This window comes from Neomonachus schauinslandi, chromosome 4, assembly GCF_002201575.2.
Source record: "Neomonachus schauinslandi chromosome 4, ASM220157v2, whole genome shotgun sequence".
NCBI classification, from domain to species: domain Eukaryota; kingdom Metazoa; phylum Chordata; class Mammalia; order Carnivora; family Phocidae; genus Neomonachus; species Neomonachus schauinslandi.
The window spans coordinates 63,379,321-63,405,503 of record NC_058406.1 but is presented as its reverse complement, the minus strand read 5'-3'; the positions used below and the strand labels follow the sequence as shown (position 1 = coordinate 63,405,503).

Here is a 26,183-nt window from a genome sequence, read left to right as displayed (position 1 = left end):
ATAATGCAAATAAAGTGTAGTGCCTGGCAAAGTGGACATAATGTTAACAGCCATAATTATATGCATCTATCGATTATGCCCTATATATTGGGGGTACTTTATATAAATTCTTTTATTTATTCCCAGGACCATTCTGTGTGTCAGAATGCTTTCTTTCCATTTCACAAATGAGGACTGAGTATCAGATTAATCACTTAAGGTCATGTAACTAGTAAGTTGTTTAGATTGGATGGGAATCTAAAACTTGTTTTTTCCCCAGTCTACTCAGATGTCTTTCAAATATATGCTGTAGGTGCATCAACACCATATAGATAAATCACCTTTGATTCATGTTTGCAGAATTTTCCGAAGACTGAGTTTTGTGGATAGCCACTGTTTTCAAATACCTTCTATCCTAGTCTTCCTTGGTTTCTTTAATTTGCTCAATAGGCCAGAACTTCTACTACAGAAATAAACATGCCTTGTTGATATATAATTAAGAAGAGTTAATGGTTTGTTTACAAACCACTAGACTCCTTGAGTCTGGCTCAGTTAGCTATTACAGAGTGACTTGAAATTTCACCTCTCGAAAGGGAAAAATACTCTGAATTTATTCTTTATTTGTAAGAAGCTTACTCCAAGGTGAAGTGCAAAACTGTAATAACTTTATAGCCAAGGGAAAAAGATGAGAAGACCCAGAAATGAAAAAGTACCTAGCCTTAAGTATTTCTGTGTGAAGTTTTTTGATGCTAAGTCTGGGCAAATAAATAAAAATAGTCTTTATATTCAAAGGAAATTTGGAGAACTATACTGAGGTTTTCTTTTCTTCCTTTTTTTTTTTCTTTAAACGAGGTCCATTTTTTGAACTTGGAAAACTTTAAATAGAGACCTTTAAAATGTTTTTAGTCAAAGTACCCCCCTATATGATTTCTTTTTACAGTTCCTTGTAAAATGGGCACCATTGAAATGAACTCTTTCTCTTGTTGCTATGTTTATTTAATATCCATTTTTAAAAGACAGTTTTCATGGAAAGGTTTGTGTATTTGGGGCCAAAAGATTTTCTTTTGAAGTTGAATTTGTAAATCAATGGGAAAATGAGATAGCATTTATGAATTTTATCAACACTTTGGAATTTATCTTCTATGTGGAGTTAGATGTTTATGAAAAATAACTTGTGTGTTTGGAGTGTACAATAATAACACTGTCTTTCAAACTTTAATTCTTCTATTTTTTTGTTATATCTGGATATAATCCTTATAATTCTTTACTTTAGACTTTCTTAAAAAGATTTTATTTACTTATTTGACAGAGGAGAACCAGGGGGAGGGCAGGCAGAGGGAGAGGGAGAAGCAGGGTCCCTGCTGAGCAGGGAGCCTGATGCGGGGCTCAGTCCCAGGACCCTGGGATCATTACCTGAGCTGAAGGCGGTCGCTTAACCAACTGAGCCACCCAGGCGCCCCTAGACTTTTCTTTGACATAACTTTTTTGCGTCACCTCAATTAAAAAAAATGTTTTATAAAATGATTGGTGTCATGCACTTTTTCCTAATACTCCTTAAAAGGAACAGTACCTGAATAAAATAAAAGTTCATTTTTTTACAGCCTGAAATTACTAGCATAGGAATAAATAACATATTTTGAGAAGTATGGAATAAACAATTATCACATAAAAAACAGCATATAACTCTGAGATTCATAGGAAGAAAATGGGAAATATTCCCTAATGGTTAATGAGTCTGTAGTTTATAGAAAAATTGCTTTTGAATGGGTTTTTAATTATTTTATTTATTTTCTGAGTGGGTTTTTAGAATTCCCATTTTTCTCGTTGGATTCTCTTTTTTTTTTTTAAAGATTTTATTTATTTATTTTACAGAGAGACACAGCGAGAGAGGGAACACAAGCAGGGGAGTGGGAGAGGGAGAAGCAGGCTTCCCGCGGAGCAGGAAGCCTGATGCGGGGCTTGATCCCAGGATCATGACCTGAGCTGAAGGCAGTCGCTTAACGACTGAGCCACCCAGGCACCCCGGATTCTCGTTTTTATGTTTTTACTTTGTTTAGTACTCTTTTAATCTACTAATATGAAATAGGATTGTTGGATAATATTTAGAAGTGACAGTTGAATATATTTATTTATTTAAGATTTTATTTATTTACTTGACAGGTAGAGACATAGTGAGAGAGGGAACACAAGTGGGGGAGTGGGAGAGGGAGAAGCATGACCTGAGCCGAAGGCAGATGCTTAACGACTGAGCCACCTAGGCGCCCCAATTCTGTGTTTTTAATACTTATTTTTTTGTATGATATCATATTCAGTGTAATTACAACCTCAGTGATTCTAAGTTATTGTATTAACAGGAGTTAAAAAATTTATAGACCAGTACAGTATAATTTTCAAAAAAATTTTTGGGATCAATGTGGGGTGGCCCCTTTTAATTTTGTTAAAAAATGACATTAGATAATTTACAGAAAAGTCCTTTCATACCAAAAAAGTGGAGTGGCATAAATTCAGAATAAAGTAATTCTTTAAATTGAGTAAATCTGGGTTTAAAAGAAAATGAGGTATGTTTTGTACTTTACTCATTTCATCAAAGACCAGTTTTTGGGACCCAGTAGCACAAACACAGAGTTTGATTTTTTATGTTACTCTTTTCAGGTTTCTGTCCTCTCTAATGGTTCTTTGTCAGTTTCTTAAATTATCTCTTCTTTTATACCCAGACACATGGACAGTGTTGCCTTCTGAGTTTCTGTCTGAAAAATTCTCCTATTCTTACTTGCCTTTGTTGACTTACATTGCTTTCACAACTTCAGCTGTGATTCATAAATTATTCTTCTGTGGACTATTCACGTTCTGAGGATTAGCTTGAGGTTTTCTACTTCTACAAAGAATACAGTCTTTGGCTGAAGATTTTTACTCCCCTAGATTATTTTTGAACAAATATTAGAGCATTTACTAATCTGTTATTCAGTTCTGTCTATACCACAAGTCAGAGAAAGCAAATTCAATTCCTTACCCTTGCACTGTGACATCATTAAAATGCTCATCCTGTACGAGCCCCCCCCCCATATGATAAATGATTGGGTATGCATATGGAAGGTGTGGATTGGATGATAGAGGAAAAGGGAATTAAAAGGGTCACTCCTGGGGTTTTGGTTTGGTCAGTAGGAGATTTGGTAGTGTCATTCATTAAATAAGTAAATCTAATGGAGGAACCAGGTATTGATATTGGGGCTGAAAGAAAGATGGTGAATTCAGTTTGAACAAGTAGAATTTGAGGTTTTTGTAGAGTCAGCAGGCAGTTGGATATATGGAACTGAACTTCTGAAGGGAAATGTAGAAGTTGACATACAGATTTAAGAGTTCTCAGCATTAGTACAGTGCCTGTGGAAGGATGAAAGAAGGCAGTAACAAAGAGGGACTAGACAGCATTTTTAGGAGTACTCCCTGAGCAGAAGAATAATGTTTAAGATTCATTCTTTGACTTTTCTTGAAGCTCCACATCCAGTGAGAGAATTCTGTTGGACCTGCCTTCAAAAGGTATGTTGAAGTAGATAATTTAACACTTGAACTGATACTGTACCATTATTTCTCTAATAGCAGTAATAGTCTCCAAAACCATCCTCTACGTTTCTACTCTTGCTGTCTACAGTTTGTTCTGCACACAGCTCTTCAAATGATCCTTTTAAATAAAAGTCAGATCATGTTCCTCCCTTGATCAAAATTCTCCAGTGGCTTTCATCTCACTCAGAATAAAATTCAAAGTTTGTAACTGTGGCCTACCAGGCCCTACTACCTACATGATCGCTATTAAAATGTTAGGTCATTAGACAATTCCTCCCTAACCACTCCATCATTTTTCATTGTCTTACCTTGCTCTATTTTTTGTAGCTTTATCACCTTACACAATTTATCTATTGACCTGTTAATATAAAATGTAAGTTTTGTGGGGTGCCTGAGTGGCTTAGTCAGTTAAGCATCTGCCTTTGACCCAGGGTCCCGGAATCCAGCCCTGAGTCGGGCTCTCTGCTCAGCGGGGAGCCTGCTTCTCCCTCTCCTGCTCCCCCTTGCTGTGTTCTCGTTCTCTGTCAAATAAATAAATAAATAAATAAAATCTTTAAAAATATATATATAAGCTTTGTGAAAGCAGGAACTTTCCTTTACATTCCCAATGCCCAGAACAGTGCCAGGACTATGGTTGTTCTCAATGTTTGTTGAATGAATGAAAATGAGTGACAGCATTGGATGTTATCACTTTTCTACTTAAACTTTTATTTATTCTTTTATTCCCCCCGCCTTTTTTTTTTAAGATTTTATTTATTTGACACAGAGAGTGAGAGAGCGAGCATAAGCAGGGGGAGTGGGAGAGGGAGAAGCAGGCTCCCCTCTGAGCAAGGAGCCCAACGCAAGGCTCGAGCCCAGGACCCTGGGATCATGACCTGAGCGAAAAGCAGCCGCTCAACCTTCTGAGCCACCCAGGCACCACCCCTCTTTTATTCCTTTTTAATCACATTTATTGTTACACTCTTGGTCCCTTCCCATTATGCTCTTCAGTTCACATTCACACAGCAGCCAGGATGATTTTTTTTTTAATTAAAAATTTATTTATTTATTTATTTGAGAGAGAGAGAGAAACAGCATGAGAGGGCAGAGGGTCAGAGGGAGAAGCAGGCTCCCTGCTGAGCCGGGAGCCCGATGTGGGACTCGATTCCAGGACTCCGGGATCATGACCTGAGCCGAAGGCAGTCGCTTAACCAACTGAGCCACCCAGGTGCCCCCAGGATGATCTTTTAAAAATGTGTATCAGATTGTGTCATTAAAAATCTTCAGTAGGAAAAATAATCAAATTAAAAATAAAATTTAAAAAGTAAATAAAGAACAGAAAGGATCAGATTTTTACCATAGCCTATGAAGCCCTTCATTGTCTAACAGCTGTCTGCTTTAAAGCTTATTTCATGATGCTTACTAGCTAACTAGGCTTCAGCCTTCCTGCCTTCATTCCAGTTCCTCTGATGGCCTAGTCTTTTTCCATTTCAGTGCCACCATAGGTACTGTTCCCCTTTTCTCAAACATTTTTCTCCCCTTATTGACATCCTCCATATTTATTCTGTTTGGATAATGTCCCAATAATAATGTTAAATGAATGTTTTCTGGGCATCAAAGAAATGAAGAATAAGAAAGGCCTTGCTATAAAGTAGTTGTGATAAATGAAACAAACAAGAAATAGATGAGTATAGTAAGTTGTAATTTTTAATCTCCTAGTGGGATAGTTTAAAGAAGGGTGGGCAAGCTCTTTATCCTGCAGTCAATATACTTGCTTTTAACTAGAATAACTTCACTCTGTTCTTTTTCTCTAGCATATAACTTAAGAGTTTTTGCCTTAAAAAACAGTTTGAAAAATACCCTATAAGCTCAGTGGTATGAGCTATACACAGGGTTCCCTGAGAACACATAGCTTCTTGGAGGGAGGAGGTGGTGGTTACATTTGATCTGTGACTTGAAGGGCCAGATACATGTTAGGTGAGCAAAGAGAAAGGAAGATAAAAGATGCTTGAGGCAGAGGTAGTAGTTTTAATCCTTGGCTGTTCATCCAAATCATCCTTGGAACTCTTAAAAAAATATATGCCTCTTGGGGTGCCCAGCTGGCTCAGGCAGAAGAGCATGCGACTCTTGGTCTTGGGGTCTTGAGTTCTAGCCCCATGTTGGGTGGGTGTAGAGATTACTTAAAAATAAACTTAAAAAAATATATATATATCTATATACTTATGCTTTGTAGTAATTCTTCAGGCTGTACATTTATAATTTGTGCACTTCCTCTGTGTGTAGTACTTCAATAGAAAAGTTAAAAGTAGTAAAAATAAAATTTAAAAAATGACCAAAAAAATTATAACTGGACTGAATTTCAGACCTACAGAATCAAATTCCTACTTTTTTAAGTGCCACAGATGATTTTGATACTTAACCCTTAACCATGGTTGAAAACCTTTGTGATCAGAGATTGGAACTTAGATCAGGTTGGCTGCTCGGAAGGATTTAGAGTGGAACTAGGTAGGGCTGGAACAACCCAGATACAATTTGCATCTCCATTAAGAAAGTAAGATTTTAACCTGTATTCCTGGAAAGGTGTTTTATTTTGGGGGTTTATTTTGGAATAGCTTTATTGAAGAGTAATTTATTGGACAATAATTTAAAACATGTAATTTGATGTGTTTTCATACATGTATACACTGTGCAGTCATCACTACAGTCAAGGTAATGAACATAGCCGTCACCCCTCAAAGTTTCTTCATACCCGTTTGTAATCTCTTCCTATTGTTTTTTTTTTTTCCCCGCCTTACTGTACCCTGGCAACCATCGATCCATCTCCTTTCTGTCACTATAGACAGGGATATAGATTGTTGTCAAATGCCTTTTCAGTATTTGCATAGGAGATCTTATAAAGTGAATTATATTGAACCAACCTTAAATACATGTAAACCACTTTTACATTTTGGGGATAAACATCATTTGGTTGTGACGTATTATCCTTTTATACAGGCATACCTTGGAGATACAGCTGGCTTGGTTCCAGAACACTGCAATAAAGCAAATATCTCAATAAAGCAAGTCAAATGAATTTGTTTCCCAGTGCATATAAAAGTTGTATTTACATTATACTGTAGTATATTAAGTGTGCAATAGCATTATGTCTGCAAAAACAATGTATGTACCTTAATTTAAAAATGCTTTATTGCTAAAAAATGCTACCCATCACCTGAGCTTTCACCAAGTTGTAATCACTTACAACAGATCACCATAACAAATAGAATAATAATGAAAAAAGTTTGAAATACTGGGAGAATTACCAAAATACGACACAGAGACAGAAAGTGAGCAAATGCTGTTGGAAAAATGGCACCAATAGACTTGCTTGAGGCAGGGTTGCTACAGACTTTCAATTTGTGAAGCAAATAATAATATAAGGTATGTCTATATATTGTTGGAATCGGTTAAAAATTTGTTTAGAATTTTGCATCTATGTTCATGAGGAATATTGGTTTGTAGTATTTTCTTGTAATGTCTGTGTCTAGTTTTGGTATCAGAATAATGCTGGCTTCATACAATGAGTTGAGAAAGTATTCCTCTTCAGGTTTTTGTTTTTTTTTTAAGATTTTCTTTATTTCACAGAGAGAGAGAGAGACAGTGAGAGAGGGAACACAAGCAGGGGGAGTGGGAAAGGGAGAAGCAGCCTTCCCATGGAGCAGGAAACCTGATGTGGGGCTCGATCCCAGGACCCTGGGATCCTGACCTGAGCCGAAGGCAGACACCTAACGACTGAGCCACCCAGGCGCCCCCCTCTTCAGTTTTCTTGAAGAGTTTGAGTAGATTGGTATTTCTTCTTTAAATGCATAATATTCAGTATAGTCAGAATTCACCAGTGAAGCCCTCAAGGCCTGGACTTTCACTTGTTAGTAAGTTTTTAACTACAATTTCTTTAGATATGTTTAATGTATCCATTTCTCCTTGGGTGAGCTTTGGAAGTTTCTGATCTTTCAAGGAGTTTGTCCATTTCATCTAACTTATTTACTTCATTGACAAGTGATTTATAATCTCTTTTAAAAATTGAGATATGGCTCGGGCGCCTGGGTGGCTCAGTCGTTAAGCATCTGCCTTCGGCTCAGGTCATGATCCCAGGGTCCTGGGATCGAGCCCCGCCATCGGGCTCCCTGCTCGGCGGGAACCCTGCTTCTCCCTCTCCCACTCCCCCTGCTTGTGTTCCCTCTCTAGCTGTGTCTCTCTCTGTCAAATAAATAAAATCTTTAAAAAAAAAAATTGAGATATGGCATAAAACTTGAGACATAATAAAATCCACCCTTTTAAAGTGTATAATTTAGTGATTTTTAATATATTCACAAAGTTGTGCAACCGTCACCAGTACCTAACTGCAGAATACTTTCATCACTCTAAAAAGAAACCTCATACCCATTGTCACTTTCAGCTATCTCCCACTTCAGTCTCTGCAACCACCAGTTTCCTTTTTGTTCCTATGAATTTGTCTGTTCTAGACATTTTATATCAGTGGGATCATATAACATGTGACCTTTTGTGACTGGCTTTTTTTACTTAGCATAATGTTTTTAAGGTTCATCCATGTTGTAGCATGTCTCAGCATCTCCTTTTTATGGCTAAAGAATATTCCATTGTGTATATTCTACATTTTGTTTTATCATTCAACAGTTTATGGACATTTGGGTTACTTCCACTTTTTTGCCTATTATGAATAATGTTGCTGTGAACATTTGTGAACAAGTTTTTTTGTGAGCCTGTTTCCTTTTTCTTGCATATGTATCTAAAAGTGGAATTCCTGGGTCATAGGGTAAATTTGTTTGACTTACTGAGGATCTGCCAAACTTTTCCAAAGCAGCTGCACCATTTTTTGTTCCTACCAGCAATGTTTGAGGGTAGCAATTTCACCACATCCTTGTCAACACTTACTATTGTCCATCTTTTTACTATGTTTATCCTAGTGGGTATGAAGTGGTATCTCTTTGTGGTTCTTACTTGTATTTCGCTGATGGCTACTGATGTTGAGCATCTTTGCATGTGCTTATTGGCTATTTGTATATCTTCTTTGTAGAAATATGTTCAAGGCCTTTGCCTACTTTTAAATCAGATTGTCTTTTCATGATGTTGTAAAGGTAGAACTTTATAGACAAATGATTTCCAAATACTTTCTCTCATTTTTTTGGGTTGTCTTTTCATGATCTTGATGGAGTTCTTAGCACAAAATGTTTTGATTTTGATGATTCTATTTTATCTGCATTTTTCTTGGGTTACTTGTTCTTTTTTTGTTTGTTCTTTTTTGATTTTCAAATTTCTTTTGAAGATTTTGTTTATTTGGGAAAGAGAGGAGGGCATAGAGGGAGAATGAGAGGGAGAAGCAGACTCCCCACTGAGCAGAGAGCCTGACGTGGGGCTCAATCCCAGGACCCTGGGATCATGACCTGACCATAGGCAGATGCTTAACTGGCTGAGCCACCCAGGCGCCCCTAAATTTTTTTTAAAGATTTTATTTATTTATTTGACAGGCAAAAGAGAGCAAGAGTTGGGGGGGGAGGGGCAGATGGAGAGGGAAAAGAGACTCCTCACTGAGCAGGGAGCCCATTATGGGGCTTGATCCCAGGACTGCAGGATCATGACCTGAGCCGAAGGCAGACACCTAACTGACTGAACCACCCAGGTACCCCTGGTTTTAGATTTTTTTTTTTTTAAAGATTTTATTTATTCATTTGACAGAGACGCAGAGAGAGAGGAACACAAGCAGGGGGAGAGGGAGAGGGAGAAGCAGGCTTCCCGTGGAGCAGGGAGCCCGATGTGGGGCTCGATCCCAGGACCCTGGGATCATGACCTGAGCTGAAGGCAGATGCTTAATGACTGAGCCACCCAGGCGCCCCTGGTTTTAGATTTTTGATTGTTGTAGAATATACATAACATAAAATCAACCATTTAAAAAAAATTTTTTTAAGAGAGAGAGAGCATGGGTGAGTGGGAGTTGAGGGGGCAGAGAGAGAAGGAGAGAGAATCTTAAGCAGGCTCCACGCTCAGCAAGCAGCCCACTGCATGCATAGCTCAGTCTCAAGACCCTGAGCTCATGACCTGAGCCAAAACCAATAGTTGGACACTTAACCAACTGAACCACCAGGCACCCCTACCATTTTTAAGTGTACAGTTTAGTGGCATTAAGTACATTCACATTGTTGGGCAGCCCATTACCATCATTCCTCTCCAGAACTTTTTTTGTTTTGCGGAACTGTAACTCTGTACCCATTAAGCAATAACTCCATTTCCCCTTTCCTCTAGTCCCTGGTGACCACCATTCTGTTTTCTACCTCTATGAGTTTACTACTGTAGGTACCTCATATAGGTGGAATCATATATTATTTGTACTTCCTTATGCTTTCATTGTCAAATGTAAAAAACTGTCTAATCAAAGGTCATAAGATTTATATACCTATGTTTTGTTCTAAGATTGTTATTTTATTTTTTAAAGATTTTATTTATTTATTTGACAGAGAGAGACAGCCAGAGAGGGAACACAAGCAGCGGGGGTGGGAGAGGGAGAAGCAGGCTCCCCACTGAGCAGGGAGCCCGATGCGGGGCTCGATCCCAGGACCCTGGGACCATGACCTGAGCCAAAGGCAGACGCTTAACGACTGAGCCACCCAGGCCGCCCCCCCAGATAACTTTTTTCAAATAATTTAAACTACTTTTAAACTGTTTTAGACCACTTACATTTGAAAGGCTACACTAAAGTAATTGTTGATATAGGTAAGTTTAAACCTCCTACCTTCCAGTTTTTAAAAATTTCTCCTATATGTTCTTTATCCCTTTTCCCTTTTATTCTGCCTTATTTGGATTTTTTTTTTTAATGATTTTATTTCCTTTGTTGGCTTATTAACTATCCATGTGTTTCATTTTGTTTTTCTTTTTTTTTTTAATGGTTGCTTTAGGTTTCATAGTATACATCTTTAATTTACCACATGTATGAAGTGACACTATACCACTTCATGTGTACTATTAGAATCTCTTGGCTGTTTTGCTATTACAGTTTACTTCCATCTCTGTTATAAATTTCACAATATATTGGTATCTTTTTTTGTTAAAATAATCAATTCTCTTGTAAAGAGATTTAAAAACTAAGGGGGAAAATATTTTATATTTATTCTCATTTACCATTTCCTGTGCTTTTCATTCCTTTGGGTAGATCCAGACTGTCGTCTAGTATCCTCTGTCCGAAAAACTTCCTTTAACATTTCTTATAGTACATGTCTGTTGGTGATGGTATCTTTTAACATTTACAATTTAAAATCATCTTTATTTCATCTTAGTTTTTGAAAGATATTTTCTCTGGCAACTGAATTCTTAATAGGTTCTTTCAATACCTTAAAGATAAATTTTACTATCTTTAGCTTCTTTAATCTTTGGGTTTATTATTTCCATTGAATTTGAAAAGTTTTGGGCCATTATTTTTTCCAACACTTTTCCCCCTACTTTTGGTTTTTTTGTTTTTTTTTTTTTTTTTTTTTTTTAGATTTATTTAGTTTTGAGAGAGAGCACGCATGTGCACACACAGGTGAGTGCGCACATGGGAGTGGCAGAGAGAGAGGGACAGAGAGAATTTTCAAGCAGACTCCTCGCTGAGTCCAGAGCCCCACGTGGGGCTCAATTCCACGACCCTGATATCATGTCCTGAGCCAAACCGATAGCCAGACCCTTTAATTGACTGAACCACCCCGGTGCCCCTTTCCTACTTCTTTTGGATACTCTGATTACCCATGTTCTGGGATGCTTGATGTTGTCCCACAGTTTATTTATGCTTTTTTCCCCTTCAGTCTTGTTTTCCTCTGTTTTGTTTTGTCTAGCGTCTGTTGCTTTGTCTTCATGTTCATTGACATATTTTCTTCGGAGTGTCTAATCTCTTGTTAATCCCAGCCAGCATTTTTTTTATTACTAAAACAATCAAATTTCTAAAAAGTTTTTCATACTTCTACCTAACATGCTTAATCTTTCCATCTGTCTACCTTTTTGAACCTAGGAACTACATTTAATCTTTTTTTTTTTTTAAGATTTTATTTATGTATTTGACAGAGAGACAGCCAGAAAGGGAACACAAGCAGGGGGAGTGGGAGAGGGAGAAGCAGGCCTCCTGCTGAGCAAGGAGCCTGATGTGGGGCTCGGTCCCAGGATCCCAGGATCATGATCTGAGCCGAAGGCAGATGCTCAACCGACTGAGCCACCAGGCGCCCCAGGAACTGCATTTATGATAACTGATTTAATGTTCTTGTCTAGTAGATCTATTATGTATGGATCAATTTCTGTTGATTATTTTTCTCATTATGACTGGTATCTTCCTCCTTTGCATGTCTGCTGATTTTTGATTGGATGCAGGCATTGTCAATTTTACCTTGTTTGGTGCTGAAATTTTTTGTATTACTATGAATATTCTTGAGCTTTGTTTTGGGACAGAGTTAAGTTCCTTGGAAATGGCTTTATTATTATTTTTTTTTAGACTTGCTTTTATTCTGTTAGGTGGGACCAGAGTAGTCTTTAGAGCTCATCTTGCCCCACTACTGAGGCATTGCCCCTCTGAGCACTGTACTTGATATCCTGTGAATTAGAAGGTTTTCTACTCTGGCTGGAAGGTATACACACTATTGCTGTCCCTGGGTGGGCTGTGGGCAGTGTGAGCCATGGATGTGGTATGCTGGAGCTTGTGAGAGCTGTTTGTTAAAATGTTAGGAAGTTTCAGAGCTGGTTTAATTCTTTTTTCTTTTTTTTTTTTTAAGATTTTATTTTTAAGTAAACTCTGCACCCACCTTGGGGCTCGAACCCAGAACCCCGAAATCAAGAGTTGCATGTTCCACTGACTGAGCCAGCCAGGAGCCCCTGAGCTGGATTAATTCTTAATAGAATTAAATTGTATACACTTATAATTAAATTTGTTACATTAAGAACAAAGGATCATGCCTCAAAACTCATTACCTCTTTATTCTATTATTATATATTATTTTTGTGCACAGGTGGTAATTTATATCTGTTCTATCTCTATGGTAGAAAGACTATATAATGTTTGATGTGCTACCATTTATCTTTTTCTAATTTAGCACTCAGTGATAGTTAATAGCTTGAAATTGGCTGCAGGTGGGAGTATTCATACCACAGACATTGGTAACCCTGTAAACCAGGAACTACAAACCACTAACTGCTCCAGGTTGTTAAAAATTTTCCAGCATACCCCTGGCTATGATTATCATTCTCTGTATTCCTTATAGATGGTTTTCTAGGCCTTTTCCAGGCCTTGGACATGCACACTGATCAGTACTCAGCTCAAGGCTGAGGGGAATTTCTGTAGATCTTCTCATGTTCTGGGGACCGTAGTTACTTTGGCCTTCCCAGACTACTCAGTTCATCTTTTTAACTCATTAATTACCCTCCACACTCTGTAGTCTGGAAACTCTCCCATCAGTAAGCTGGAGCAGTTATAAGCTTTGCCTCATTTGTTTCTCCTCTTTCATTGATCACTGTCCTGTGTTACGTTGTCTGGTTTCCAGTGTCTGAAAGAAAAAAATGTTTTCATATTGTCCAGATTTTTAGTTGTTTTTAGTTGTTTTTGGTGGCAGCATAAATCTCATTCCTGTTACTTTGTCTTGGCCAAGAGTGGAAGTCCCTTGGAAGCATTTTAGGTAGGAGAGGGACGTAAGTGTGCATTTTAGATCACTCTGTAGACCATGCATTTATAAGGAATGAGACTTAAAGTAGAAGGACCAATTAAAAGGCAGGTAAGTTAGTTTATGTGAATGATGAAAGCCTAAGGTTGGTCTTGGATGTTGATACTACAGAGGTGGGATACAATATGGGAAATATGTAGGGGAAAATCTACTGCCAGGTTTCTAAAAGGATGGATCATGAGCTATTTGCATCTGAATCACCTGTGGTATTTGATAAAATGAAGATTCTGTGTCCTACCCCAAGTTTATTGAATCTGAATTTCTAAGGATGAGGTTTAGAAGTTTGTAGTTTATTTAAAGATTTTATTTTATTTTTTAAAAAAGATTTATTTGTTTTAGAGAGAGCACACTCAAGCGTGGTGGAGAGGGGCAGAGGAGAGGGAGAGAAAATATCAAGCAGACTCCCTGCTGAGTGCAGAGCTTATCATAGGGCTCAACCCCACAACTCTGAGATCATGACCTGAGCTGAAATCAAGAGTCTGATAGTTAACTGACTGAGTCACCCAAGTGCCCCTAAAGATTTTATTTTTGCATAGTCTCTACCCCTAATGTGGGGCTTGAACCCACAACCACGATCAAGAGTCACTTGCTCCACTGACTGAACTAGCCAGGCACCCCTAGAAATTTGCATTTTAAACAGGTACCTAGGGTAATGCTTATGAACACTAAAGCTTCAGAAGAAACTGATGTAACTTTTTTCAAAGTATGATCCATATCCTTGGGGAGCCCCTACTTTGGAATGACCTGAAGTGCTTAATTAAAGATGTAGATTTATGCATGCAAATCCAGAACTACTGAATCTGAATTTCTGGGGTGGTTGGGTTCAGGAATCCTTTTTTTTTTTTTTTTTGTAATTTTATTTATTTATTTGACAGAGGGGGGAGAGAGAGAGAGAACACAAGCAGGGGGAGCGGCAGGCAGAGGGAGAAGGAGATGCATGCAGAGGGAGAGGGAGATGTAGGCTTCCCACTGAGCAGGGAGCCAGATGAAGGGCTCGATCCCAGGACCCTAAGATCATGACCTGAGCCGAAGGCAGATGCTTAACCAACTGAGCCAGTCATGCGCCCCAGGGTTCAGGATTTCCTTAGGCACACTAGTGTTTGAAAACCAGTAAGCTAAAGTACTTCACAGACATAATCTCTTCTGAACTTCAGAGTAACCCTGAGAAGTACTCCTGTTTATTAGATGAGGAAATGAAGCATAGAAGAGCAAAGTGTCTTACTCATGGTCAGATGGTTGTTAGTTATTTTTGATGGTAGGGAATCATATTTCTGTCTCCTTCTATCAAACCCATGCTTCTGCTACCTTTCTGTTGACTGTGAAATATAGGTTTATCTCTAAAATCTTTTGAAGGCATCCAAGACACAGAAACTGTGGTTCCAAACAACTTAGGGACCCAGGAAAGTGTGCTCTTCTTTGGTTATACTTTGCACCAAATATTCAGTTTAGTTCTCTATAGCAAGTGAGTGTGATAAGTTTAATTGTCTAGCAAAGGTGTTTCTGTCCCTGAGCATTATTCTAATGCTTTTTACAGCCACCTTTGAATGTCCTCATCTGTTTCTTTTAAAATCATTTGGTATAGTGCACAATTCAATATTTTCACTTATAACCACTGAAGAATTGGGTACTAATATGAATCTATATATAACTTTTGTCCTGAAAATTTTCTAAGGTTCTATAAAACTAAAAAAAGTTTCAGTGTCTTATAATTTAGGTTGCATTTAGTTTAGACATCACAGTTTTATAGTAAGTTTTGTAGCTTATAACTTTGTTATATCAGTAGAACTGGTAATATTTTCTAGTGGGATTTTCTGTAGTCTTTTGAAGTGATTTCATATGTGCCATGAATCTTAGATCCTGTAATCTATTTAGCACAGTAGCACCAGTGTTAGACTGCAAATAGTAGGAAAAGTAATTCTTTTCAGTCAAGATTGGTTTTGGATTTGCCTTTGGAATTCTTGAATAGTCTGTTGATTTTATTAGTATGTGAAAACAAGCAAAGTTCTGTAGCAAGGAATAAATACGAAGGCCTTAGGAATAGGATTTAAATGGTTTTCCATTTTGTATGCTTTTAAAAGACAAAATAGCTAAGTTTTTTTAAATTTCTGGAAGTTACTATAGTTAAATAATTCAAATAAAAAATTACTGTAGCTATCACAAACCAAACTACTTTATCTGCTCCATTTGAAATGTATAGTGAAGGAAACAAAGAATGCAGTGTAAGGAGTATAAGAATTTTGGCTAGTTTAATTTGCTTGTTACAAGAGAATATATAGCAACTTTTAAATTTAGGAATAAAGCTGTTACTGTTTACACTAATAGTGTTAATTTTTTATGGTATTGTTTAACATTTGTAAACAAATGAATAGACTTGTAAGTGCTTGATGGTAGATATCAGTGTTTCTTAAACACTATTCCATTGTCTTGTTCTCTTGTTTTTTTTTTTTAATTGAAACATAACCGGCATAACATTATATTAAGTTTCTACTCCAGTATAATGAAACTTTTCACTGGTGAGATCTGGCAGGTTGACAACTCCACTGTCAAATTTTATTCACAAACAGGTGTAAGGTTCTCTTTACCTACCTACCTACCTACTTTCCTTCCTTCCTTCCTTCCTCCCTCCCTCCCTCCCTCCCTCCCTTCCTTCCATTCATTTTTGAGAGAGAGAGCGAATGCTCATATGCACATGCCCACGCAAGTAGGGGAGGGGCAGAAGGAGAGGGAGAAAGAGAATCCAAAACAGGCTCCATGCCCATCATGAAGCCCAACTTTGGGACTTGATCTCACAACCCTGAGATCATGACCTGAGCCAAAATCAAGAGTTGGACACCTAACCAACTGAGCCACCCAGGCACTCTAGCTATCTGTATTTCTGTGTAGATTTTTGCTTTTTCTTTTTATTATATAGGAATTTGGAATGGCATACAGTGGTAAATCATTTTAGAATGCCATTCATAATATGAATGAGGTTTTTTGTAGCTCATGTTTTTCTACTAATAAACTGGTTGAAATGACTTAAAGTTTTATATAATGCTTTTTTTCATGATTATAAGCTCATTGATGTGTTTCTCAGAGTTGTAATCTATAATCTAAAAATCTTAGATTTTTAAGAAGCTTTCTTTTAGGGAATGTTTGGATAGCTACTGTTCACAAACTATTCGTAGAGGGGTAAGACAAAATCATTACTCTAAAAGACACGGAATGTTTTAAAGTCACATTTAAGAGAAAGTCATGATCTTTTTTACTGCATTTTTAACCATTATAGATTTATTGTAAAACACACATACACACACAATACTTTTTTTTTTAAAAAAGATTTTATTTATTTCTCTGACAGAGACACAGTGAGAGAGGGAACACAAGCAGGGGGAGTGGGAGAGGGAGAAGCAGGCTTCCCGCCGAGCAGGGAGCCTGAGGCGGGACTCGATCCCAGGACCCTAGGATCATGACCTGAGCCGAAGGCAGACGCTTAACGACTGAGCCACCCAGGCGCCCCAAAATACTTTTCTATTAATGCCTGAGCAATTACAGGCTTCTGGAAAATGAGCTATGTCTACATTGGTAGTTAGAAAAGGAGTCTGTAGAGCTCTCAAATTTGTAAAAATTTTAATTTAGAATTAAATTTTGAAATATTTTATGTGGGTACTCTGAGAAGCATTGGTAAGAGTGTTAGCAAATCATCTTAGTCTATTGAAGATAGCACCTATTTTGTAGCCTAATATAAGGAATTATTTGTGCAGCTTAGTAGAGAATGCAGTATGTTACCTAAGTGTTTAGAAATATCACTTTTATCCACATATCTATAAATAGTAACACATCCATAGTGACTATATTGTGGTTTCCCTTCACAGATACCAAGTTGTGCTAGTACATCCATATAAATAATTAATACCTGAAGTCTCAATGTAACATGGACATTAACAGTGATGACAGATAAATACAGACGCTTGGGAATCAAATACTAGGCGAAAAACACTTTTAAAAAGGTAAGAAAAAAATGTAATCTTAATTAAGGCCAAGGGGGCTTTAGTTAGTAGAAGTAATTGACTAAAGTTTCTTTTTCAGTGTATCAGGCTTTTAAGAAAGATATCTGGGTGATCCTGTCTATCATAATACTGTTAGAACTCAGCTGTAAGTATCAGTTCTTCTGTGAAAATGACAGTTGCAGATATCCTTGCCTGGTAAAAATACCATAATGGGTGAGGTTCCTATAGTAAACCCAACCCACAATGGGTAGAAGGTGGCCAACTGGAACTGGAATAAAGTGCTAGAATGGGCATGTCCATGTGTACTCAGAGACACATCTTAAATTGTGGATCCTCTGCCCCTGATGTTTGCCACTTCCACCACACACTATAGAATGTAACGTTTTGCCATGTTTGTGAAAGGCTTTCAAGGTTGGGTATTAAGGAGTTGGCAGTTGGAATCTTTGTTGTAAGATGAGTGAATTTTCAAGTCAAGGGTTACTTTTTGTAGGATCATGTTTTCACTGTGCACCCTCCTTATGTTAACTTAGAATATTTCTTAATGTAGTATTAAATAATTTTATTTAGACAATTTTCCTACGTTGTGTTTTTCACGAATTTACAGGCGATATTTGGGAGAGGTTGCATCTGTAGATATTAGATATTAGTACTGATCTCCTAGCTTACTAAAACTGTAATCTGTTTATTTTTACTAGGCAGTAACTCTAGTTCACAAAGTTTGTTAACTGCATCAGTTTTAAAATTGTAATCCTTCACTGTGAAAATCTTTTAGAATATCTACTTTTAGAATATTTACTTTCATGTTTATAATAAAGTGACAGGCTGCATCATAAACATCACTAGTCTTTTCCCTGGTGTTCCTCCTTGTTTCCAGATGGGCACTTATGATAACCATTTAGCCAGATTCTTTGAAAAGGATATCATATATACATTATTATAAAGTAAAACTCTTAATTAAAGAGACTGTCCAAGAAATGGAGTATACTTAGATTAATTAAAATATCTGGCCAACTGGGTACTAAAAGCAGACAATCCATATTGTTTTTGTCCTAGTTGAAAATCCATATGCCAAAAATATTAGAAATTTTTCATGATAATAAGAGTCTTAAGGCACTTTAGTAATCATCAGGGTTATCATACAGATGTTTGAAGACTTAGTTGATTCTTTGGTATGCATAACTTAAATTATTTTTGTTGTTCAGTCCCAGTTTTGAATACTTGAAGGCCAAAGTTTGGGAGGGCCTCTAGAATAAGAGTAAGAGATTTTAAATTCTGTGTGAGTAATTTTATCAAAGGCAGTCTTTGGATCACCTCAACAAAATATTGCCCGTAGACTCTAGAGAAGAGTGGAGTCACATTTTGATGCAAACTAGTAATAAGTTGTTATGAGGATTCAGTATATTTCAAGGTCTTTTTGGTTTGTTTTGTTGGTTTTTAAAAATCTTTTCCAGTTTCTTGGTATCTCTGAGGCTACAGAGTTATTAAGATGTTACTATGAATAGATATTCTGTTATCTGCTGTTTCCTCTTATAGAAGGGGTAAATCTATTAGCATAAGTTAATTTGTTTCTTTAATTTTTTTTTTTATTATTTTATTTTAAAGAAAGGAATTTAGGAGGTTCTAGTATTCTCCATGGCTGAAGCTGAGAGTCTGAAACCCTGATGCTTAAGCTCTATTCTAGATCATAGCTCCAACTCCTTCAGGATATAAAGAAAAGAGATAATATTTCCACAATGATAGATCTTTGGTTGTACAGGTAAGTTACTTAGTTTTGCAGTAGTGAAGACATATTTTTTGTGGGAGGGTTGACTTGTTACATTTCTATACTTTCTTCTGCATGGCATTTTGTGCAGTCTGGCTGGCAGTTCCTAGGAATGTGGAGCTATAGGGAATGGGTGAGGGATGAAATATTTTCCCACTCTTCCTAACAGGTATAAATGAAGTGACTAAGTACACTGGAATCTCGAGAGCATTATACCTGTCTTTGACACCCTAGGTATTTTTGATTCAAGGGGCATTATGAAATTCCTTGACTTCTACTTCTCCCCAGTTTTTTTTTAAAGCATGTATTCATTCAGCTTTCTGTCAATGTATCTATGTTATCTATATCTATCTGTCTCTCTTAATGGGGAAGAAAGAAGAGATCACTTTATGTAAGGCAATACATGATAGAATTCACAGCTTCAAAACACAAATATTAAGAACTTTAAGTTGAATCGCATAGGTGGGTTCCCATGTTTCACTCTCCTACTTTTAACCTGATAGTGGTAATTGCTCAGCTGAAGAAATTTGTCTTAAAAAAATTGCATGACAAGGATGGTCTGAACCGTTACTAAGCAACTCATGTTTATGTTCTAGGTAGAAATCATATTGGTAACACTTTCCAGTTGCTCTTGCTCTTTTTGCCTTTCACTTTGGTTTGGTATGGTATCATGACCAGTTTCCTAAAAATTGTTCAGTTAATAAAACTAAATATTGTGATAATAAATACCGGCTAGAACGTTGCTGTTAATGGACGATTGCCAGTCCCTCAATTCCCAAAATAGACCATACTACTTTAGTAATTATAGTGGAGCAGAAGGTTATAGGCATTACCTTTGAAAAATCTTTTTGAGATTTCTTTCTCATAAGTAAAGGTGATAGCTAGATTAGTGTTTCATTAGGTGGACCATTTTAGTTTAATGTTTATTCCTTTTAGTTCATATTGATGCAGTTCTGCAGATGGGATCACAGAGCTGGACATTTATGATCTGAAATGCAGCTGATACTGTTTCAGAATCCTACAGTTAGATTTGAGGTATAAGTAGATTCAAATTTGGGGGGAGGATAGTTCAACAGCACAGATGAGATGTTAGAATTATAGGTAGGATTTGGGGCTTAATATGAATAGACAGGTTGAAATTTGGTTGACTGTCCTTGATGTGCTCTCCAATAGGATGAAAACTTATAAGGGTGGAGAAGAAAGGATGGGAGTCTATTTAATTCTAGTGATGGGTTGGTCATATTCTCTTCTGTTCTAGGAAGTGCCATATTCATTAGATGGTAGATAACATATAGGAAAAACTTCATTCTAGTTGCTAGATTGCGTTTTGCCATATGAATATGTTAACTAACAGTTTCTCTTAATTCTGAAATTAGAGTGATTGAATTTCTAGTTCTAGTTGGGTGCTGGCTAAGGTTTTCACCATGTGCCTCCTATTTAGTTAACTAGCAAGGGTATTTTCTGAGATACTTAGTTTGTAAATAAGTTCCTTTCTGTTCCCTTAGTAATTTAATTTTTAGCAGGAATATAATTTTGTGCTCCAAACCTCTTCACTGAATTTCTTCAGTAACTGTATTATGCAGCTAAAATGAGGAAGACAACTGCTTTAGTCTATAATACTTAGCTAAGCATGGCAAAACAACTTTGAGACTTGGTTGAGATAATTAGGACAGATTTAGTCCCTTTTTGGTAATCGAAATTTGCGCTCAGTTTATTAGATAACTACAGAAAGTATGTGCCTTTATATATGCCTATTCAAAATAGAAAAGATGAAGAAAAAGGTTAGAACAGAAGAAAACAAAATCAGAGGGAAGAGTGTTTAAATTTCATTTAGTCTTCAGAATTTTTACCATTTATTACCTTAAGCGCATGCAGTATGTTAATGTCAGGCAAGAGATTGAGTCCTCTCTTCGGTACTAGTTCAGCCAAAGTAATCATGGCTTTATTTATAAATTTTTATTACTAGACTCAAATAAGGAATTAAAGGATATATTATACATAGATCTAATTTAGTTTGAACCTGATGACTGTATTATTTTAAAAGAATACTGTCTGGATGTAGTGGTCTAAGTCAGTGCTTCTCAAATCCTGATCGGCATGTAAATCACCTGGGAATCTGATTAATTGGTCGGTCTGGGGCAGGGCCTGATATTCTGCATTTCCAGCAAGCTTCCAAGAGTTGCCATGATGCTGGTTCTCAGGCCACACTTGGGAGTTTGCGAGAGTTTGAGGTACCAAAAGGGTCCTTGTGTAAAACAAGTTCGCTTTAAATATGGCTCAATGGCACGGGATTTGAGAACTGTTACTAAAATGGACTTTATTGTGGTTGATGAATGGAATAAAAATGCTTTTTAGGGATGAGAAGAAACAAAAAGAGGTTTCATCTTTCATATTAATCAGTGTTTTGATTGCTGGAATAGTGAAGAAATAGGCCCTTATTAAGGTGGTGTTTTACAATTATACATATTATGTATACATGTATAATCCTATGTAATAGGATATCCTATGTAACATATATAACATTATATGTTCTTTACAAGTAACTGAGTAGTAATAATAAGTTTATTTTATTAATAATGACAAGGCAGAGATTTTGCTTTCATTTAGATTGGTGTGGAAAGAAAAGAAGGACTAGGGGTGCCTGTTACTGATATCCTTTGAAGTTTATATGCCCTATTTGGCATTACATTTTAAAAAGTAAAGATTAAGAGATTCTTTTTGTGTGTTTATAAAATATTACTATTGACAGTATTATTTTTGAATCATAAATTATGAATATAATCAATTTTTGAATAATTATGAATATAATTAGTGTTAAATATATTTGCATTAGATTTTGTAAGTAAAGTTTAAATATGTTTCTTTGTGTATTTACATAGGTAATTAATATTTAAAAATCAATAACCTTCAAATTTGAGAGTTCCATATTTGGGTATATGAAGCAAATAAACTGATTTTAACATTTTTTAGTTTGTGCTTTTTTGAAATATCATTTGAAATTTAACTTGAATTTTTTGTAATTAAAAGTGGGTATTTATGGGACATCAGTATTTATTACCTGTGATTTAAAATAGACTGTAATCTTCATGACAAGATTTAAGCAAAAGAGAATTACATGTCACATCCCTCTAATGAATCCCAAAATGGTAAAGTTTACTATGTGAAATGTATTTCTAAGTTCTGATTGGTGTCCTGTATTTGTTGTTCATGAGATGGCTGTGGAATTCTCTAGAACAAATTATCATACTCTAATCCCAGGGCTGGTTTTGTGAGTCTTGTAAGATTTTCAAAAATTGTTAATTAAAAATTGAAAAATATGCCTTACTCTGAAACGAAATTAGACTCAGTCAACTTACATATTTTTTGGGAAACTTAAATTCATTTGTCAGCAGGCAGAAACAGGAAGACAGTTCCCTTTAATGTTTCTTTTTTTTGTATGTGGCAGCATGTTGCTGTGGCTTCTGTAGTTCTTCATAACCTTTCTACTGTTAAACACTTCTAGTTGAGGCAAAGGAGAGATTATATTTGGTTTGCAGGGGAAGGGGTAGAATGGCATTTGGAGGGTTTATATGAGAAGGAGACTATGGGAAGCATGGCAAAGGGAGGTGGGAGGGTACTATGAAACTACCTACTACAGCCATTATTGGCCTCTTTCTCTATCCATCCTACACCCCATTTGGAAGTTAAGCAGTGAAGTGGCAGATTATCTTGTGAAAGCTAAACAGAAGAGGAAGAGAAGAATGGATACTTGAAATGTTAATAGCTCCTTTATTCTGCTTTATGGGAGAACCTTTGGAAAATAATAACCACTCAGAGTTTATCCAGATGGATCAATCAGGGCATTTTTCAATTTCCCTTGCGTTTCTATCTTAGAAAAACCGAACATCCACAACCAGAAAACCAGCTTATCTCCCAACATGCGTCAAAACTGTGGCATATACGTATATACAGGAATTCAAAGGAGAAAGTGGGGTTATATATGTGTAGTCCTGATTTCTTAGATGTAATATTTGCTTTGGGGCTCCTTTTCTTTTTCTTCCATCCTCTTCAGAATACTTTCTTTCACTTGCTGATTTATGGCTGTACTTCTAGAGACTAGGGAGATTTGGTTTTGCTCTGTTTTCTTTTAGCTGTTGGAAGCTAGGATTGTGATACTATTCATCTGCTTGATTACAAAAATTCTACCGCAACCAAAATTTTTTGGATGTCACATAGTTTGTCATCAAAGGATTTGACCAAAAACTCATTTTTGGTCTGCTCTGCTCTACCACTTTACCTCCCAGGAATGTTTTGAGAAAACATAAGAAATGATTGGAATAGTTTTTGTGATAATTGCTATCTAAATTCAAGGGTATTATTTTAATAACCAAGATGAAATCCTGTCTTTCAGGGAAATCTTTTCTGGGCCCTTTGTGCCTGTGTATCTGAGAGGCAGATACACAGGAGGCAGGTTAAGGGCATGGTCTCTAGAGCCCTGCCCTGCCACTTAAGTGTGTGGCTTTGGACAGATCACTTAAACGGTACAGATACCTCACCCTCCTCATTTGTAAAGTAGGGATGATAATAGCACCTATCTTAATTGGTGTGAGACTTAAGTGAGTATGTAAAGCATATAGAACAATTCCTGGAACATATTAAGTGTCATGTAATTGTTAGCTATTATTAATATCATTTTTGGAAATATTAATAAAAAATTATATCACATAATTTATTAATATTGGCTATACTTGGATTTAAAAGTTAATAGCTTTATGCTTTTGTTTTAGGTATATTAACTATTACCTTTTTCTCATTATTTTGTTTACATTTTTGAAGGTTTCCCAATGAGTGGATCATGATGACCGTATTGTAGGGACTTGCCATAGTATGGCTGCTTCCCGATCTACTCGTGTTACAAGATCAACAGTGGGGTTAAACGGCTTGGATGAATCTTTTTGTGGTAGAACTTTAAGGAATCGTAGCATTGCTCACCCTGAAGAAATCTCTTCTCATTCTCAAGTACGATCAAGATCACCAAAGAAGAGACCAGAGCCTGTGCAGATTCAGAAAGGAAATAATAATGGAAGAACTACTGATTTAAAACAGCAAAGTACTCGAGAATCATGGGTAAGCCCTAGGAAAAGAGGACTTTCTTCTTCAGAAAAAGATACCATAGAAAGGCAGGCGGTAGAAAATTGTGAGAGAAGGCAAACAGAACCTGTTTCACCAGTTTTAAAAAGAATTAAGCGTTGTCTTAGATCTGAAGCACCAAACAGTTCAGAAGAAGATTCGCCTATAAAATCAGACAAGGAGTCAGTAGAACAGAGGAATACAGTAGTGGACAATGATGCAGATTTTCAAGGGACTAAACGAGCTTGTCGATGTCTTATACTGGATGATTGTGAGAAAAGGGAAATTAAAAAGGTGAATGTCAGTGAGGAAGGGCCACTTAATTCTGCAGTAGTTGAAGAAATCACAGGCTATTTGGCTGTCAATGGTGTTGATGACAGTGATTCAGCTGTTATAAACTGTGATGACTGTCAGCCTGATGGGAACACTAAACAAAATAGCACTGGTTCATATGTGTTGCAGGAAAAGTCAGTAGCTGAAAATGGGGATTCGGATACCCACACTTCAATGTTCCTTGATAGTAGGAAGGAGGACAGTTATATAGACCATAACGTGCCTTGCACAAATTCAGAAGTGCAGGTCAAGTTGGAGGACCACAAAATAGTAACTGCCTGCCTGCCTGTGGAACATGTTAATCAGCTGACTACTGAGCCAGCTACAGGCCCCTTTTCTGAAATTCAGTCATCCTTAAGGGATTCTGAGGAGGAAGTAGATGTGGTGGGAGATAGCAGTGCCTCAAAAGAGCAGTGTAATGAAAACACCAATAACGCCCTGGACACAAGTCTTGAGAGTATGCCAGTCTCTGGAGAACCAGAATCTTCTGTTCTAGACTGTGTTTCAGCTCAAATGATGTCTTTATCAGAACCTCAAGAACATCGATATACTCTGAGAACTTCACCACGAAGGGCGGCCCCTACCAGAGGTAGTCCCACTAAAAACAGTTCTCCTTGCAGAGAAAATGGACAATTTGAGGAGAATAATCTTAGTCCCAATGAAACAAACGCAACTGTTAGTGATAACATAAGTGAATCTCCCACAAATCCTGATGAAATTTCTCAGAATGAAAAAGGAATATTTTGTGACTCTGAAAATTATGGGAGTGAAGGACTAAGTAAGCCACCCTCAGAGGCAAGACTTAATATTGGACATTTGCCATCTGCCAAAGAGAGTGCCAATCCGCACAATACAGAAGAAGAAGATGATGATCCTGATGTTTATTACTTTGAATCAGATCATGTGGCACTGAAACACAACAAAGAGTATGTGTAAATATGGTAACCATGAATTCTGCTTTGTTTATTATTCCCCCACGTTTTCAGTATCTGTTCATAAATGTCTATTCATAGCATTTTTATTATAGCTAAGATTAATGCTTTAGCTGAAATTTTAGGTTTAACATAATGATTATCTCAACTCTTAAAAAAACTCCAAAAAAAGAAAGACTTTAAAACTCAACTTTATTACTCTTCTCAATGGCTATATGGTTTTTCTAGTTTTGATATTTCACACATCTCAAATAGAAAAGACGTGGAAACGTGGTTGATGGCGTTTTTGTTTATTAATAAGTTTTGTACCATTTCAGTTAATTTGTAAAATGGAAACATCTTTAGTTTTCACAATACACTTCGGATTTATAGTTGTAGAGCTTTATGTGCCTTCCAGACAGCGTAGAACAATTAATGAGTGCTTAGACATCATATAGATGAGGGAAATCTGGCAGGCTATCTATTTTCCAATTAAAACTTTTCATTTAAAATGTACTTTATGCATTACCTTTGACTTTTGTGATTTGCAGAAGTGGATATTACTATTAAAACTATGATAGGTAATTGTATATTGTAATTAGCACATTAGCAAGAGTTATAGTTGGCTCTATAGTTTACATAAAGTATTTGAGACAACTTTCTCCTGATTCTAAATTAGAAGGGGAGGCTATCTTAAAATGCTGTCATTTAGCCTTTGTAATGAAGGTACTTTTAAAAATAGAATGTCCAAATTTATCACAGTTTTGCTTAGATTTGCTTTAAAGTATTCTGGGTAGTAACACAAATGAATTGGAGCTAACTCTGAATAATCCTGAAA

The 26,183-nt window shown here is 36.6% G+C and overlaps 1 protein-coding gene and 1 long non-coding RNA gene across 4 annotated transcripts in view; both read left to right on the top strand.

Annotated features, from left to right (window-relative positions):
• LOC123324579 overlaps nt 1-17,127 on the top strand; it is a 38,882-nt gene extending 21,755 nt beyond the window's left edge. The window contains exons 2-3 of the long non-coding RNA XR_006539900.1: nt 3,470-3,513; nt 17,096-17,127. This is a non-coding gene — a long non-coding RNA (uncharacterized LOC123324579). The remainder of the gene's footprint in view (nt 1-3,469; nt 3,514-17,095) is intronic.
• Nucleotides 17,128-17,142: 15 nt separating this feature from the next.
• Nucleotides 17,143-26,183, top strand: part of ZZZ3 (zinc finger ZZ-type containing 3) — a 66,120-nt gene continuing 57,079 nt past the window's right edge. For 2 of the 3 annotated variants that reach the window (XM_021678157.1, XM_044914537.1), the window contains exons 1-3: nt 17,143-17,230; nt 18,833-18,986; nt 23,808-25,360. In XM_021678157.1, coding sequence (XP_021533832.1) covers nt 23,859-25,360 — 1,502 coding nt within the window. In that variant the 5' untranslated portion in view covers nt 17,143-17,230; nt 18,833-18,986; nt 23,808-23,858. The remainder of the gene's footprint in view (nt 17,231-18,832; nt 18,987-23,807; nt 25,361-26,183) is intronic. The other variant, XM_021678158.1, reaches the window with a different exon arrangement.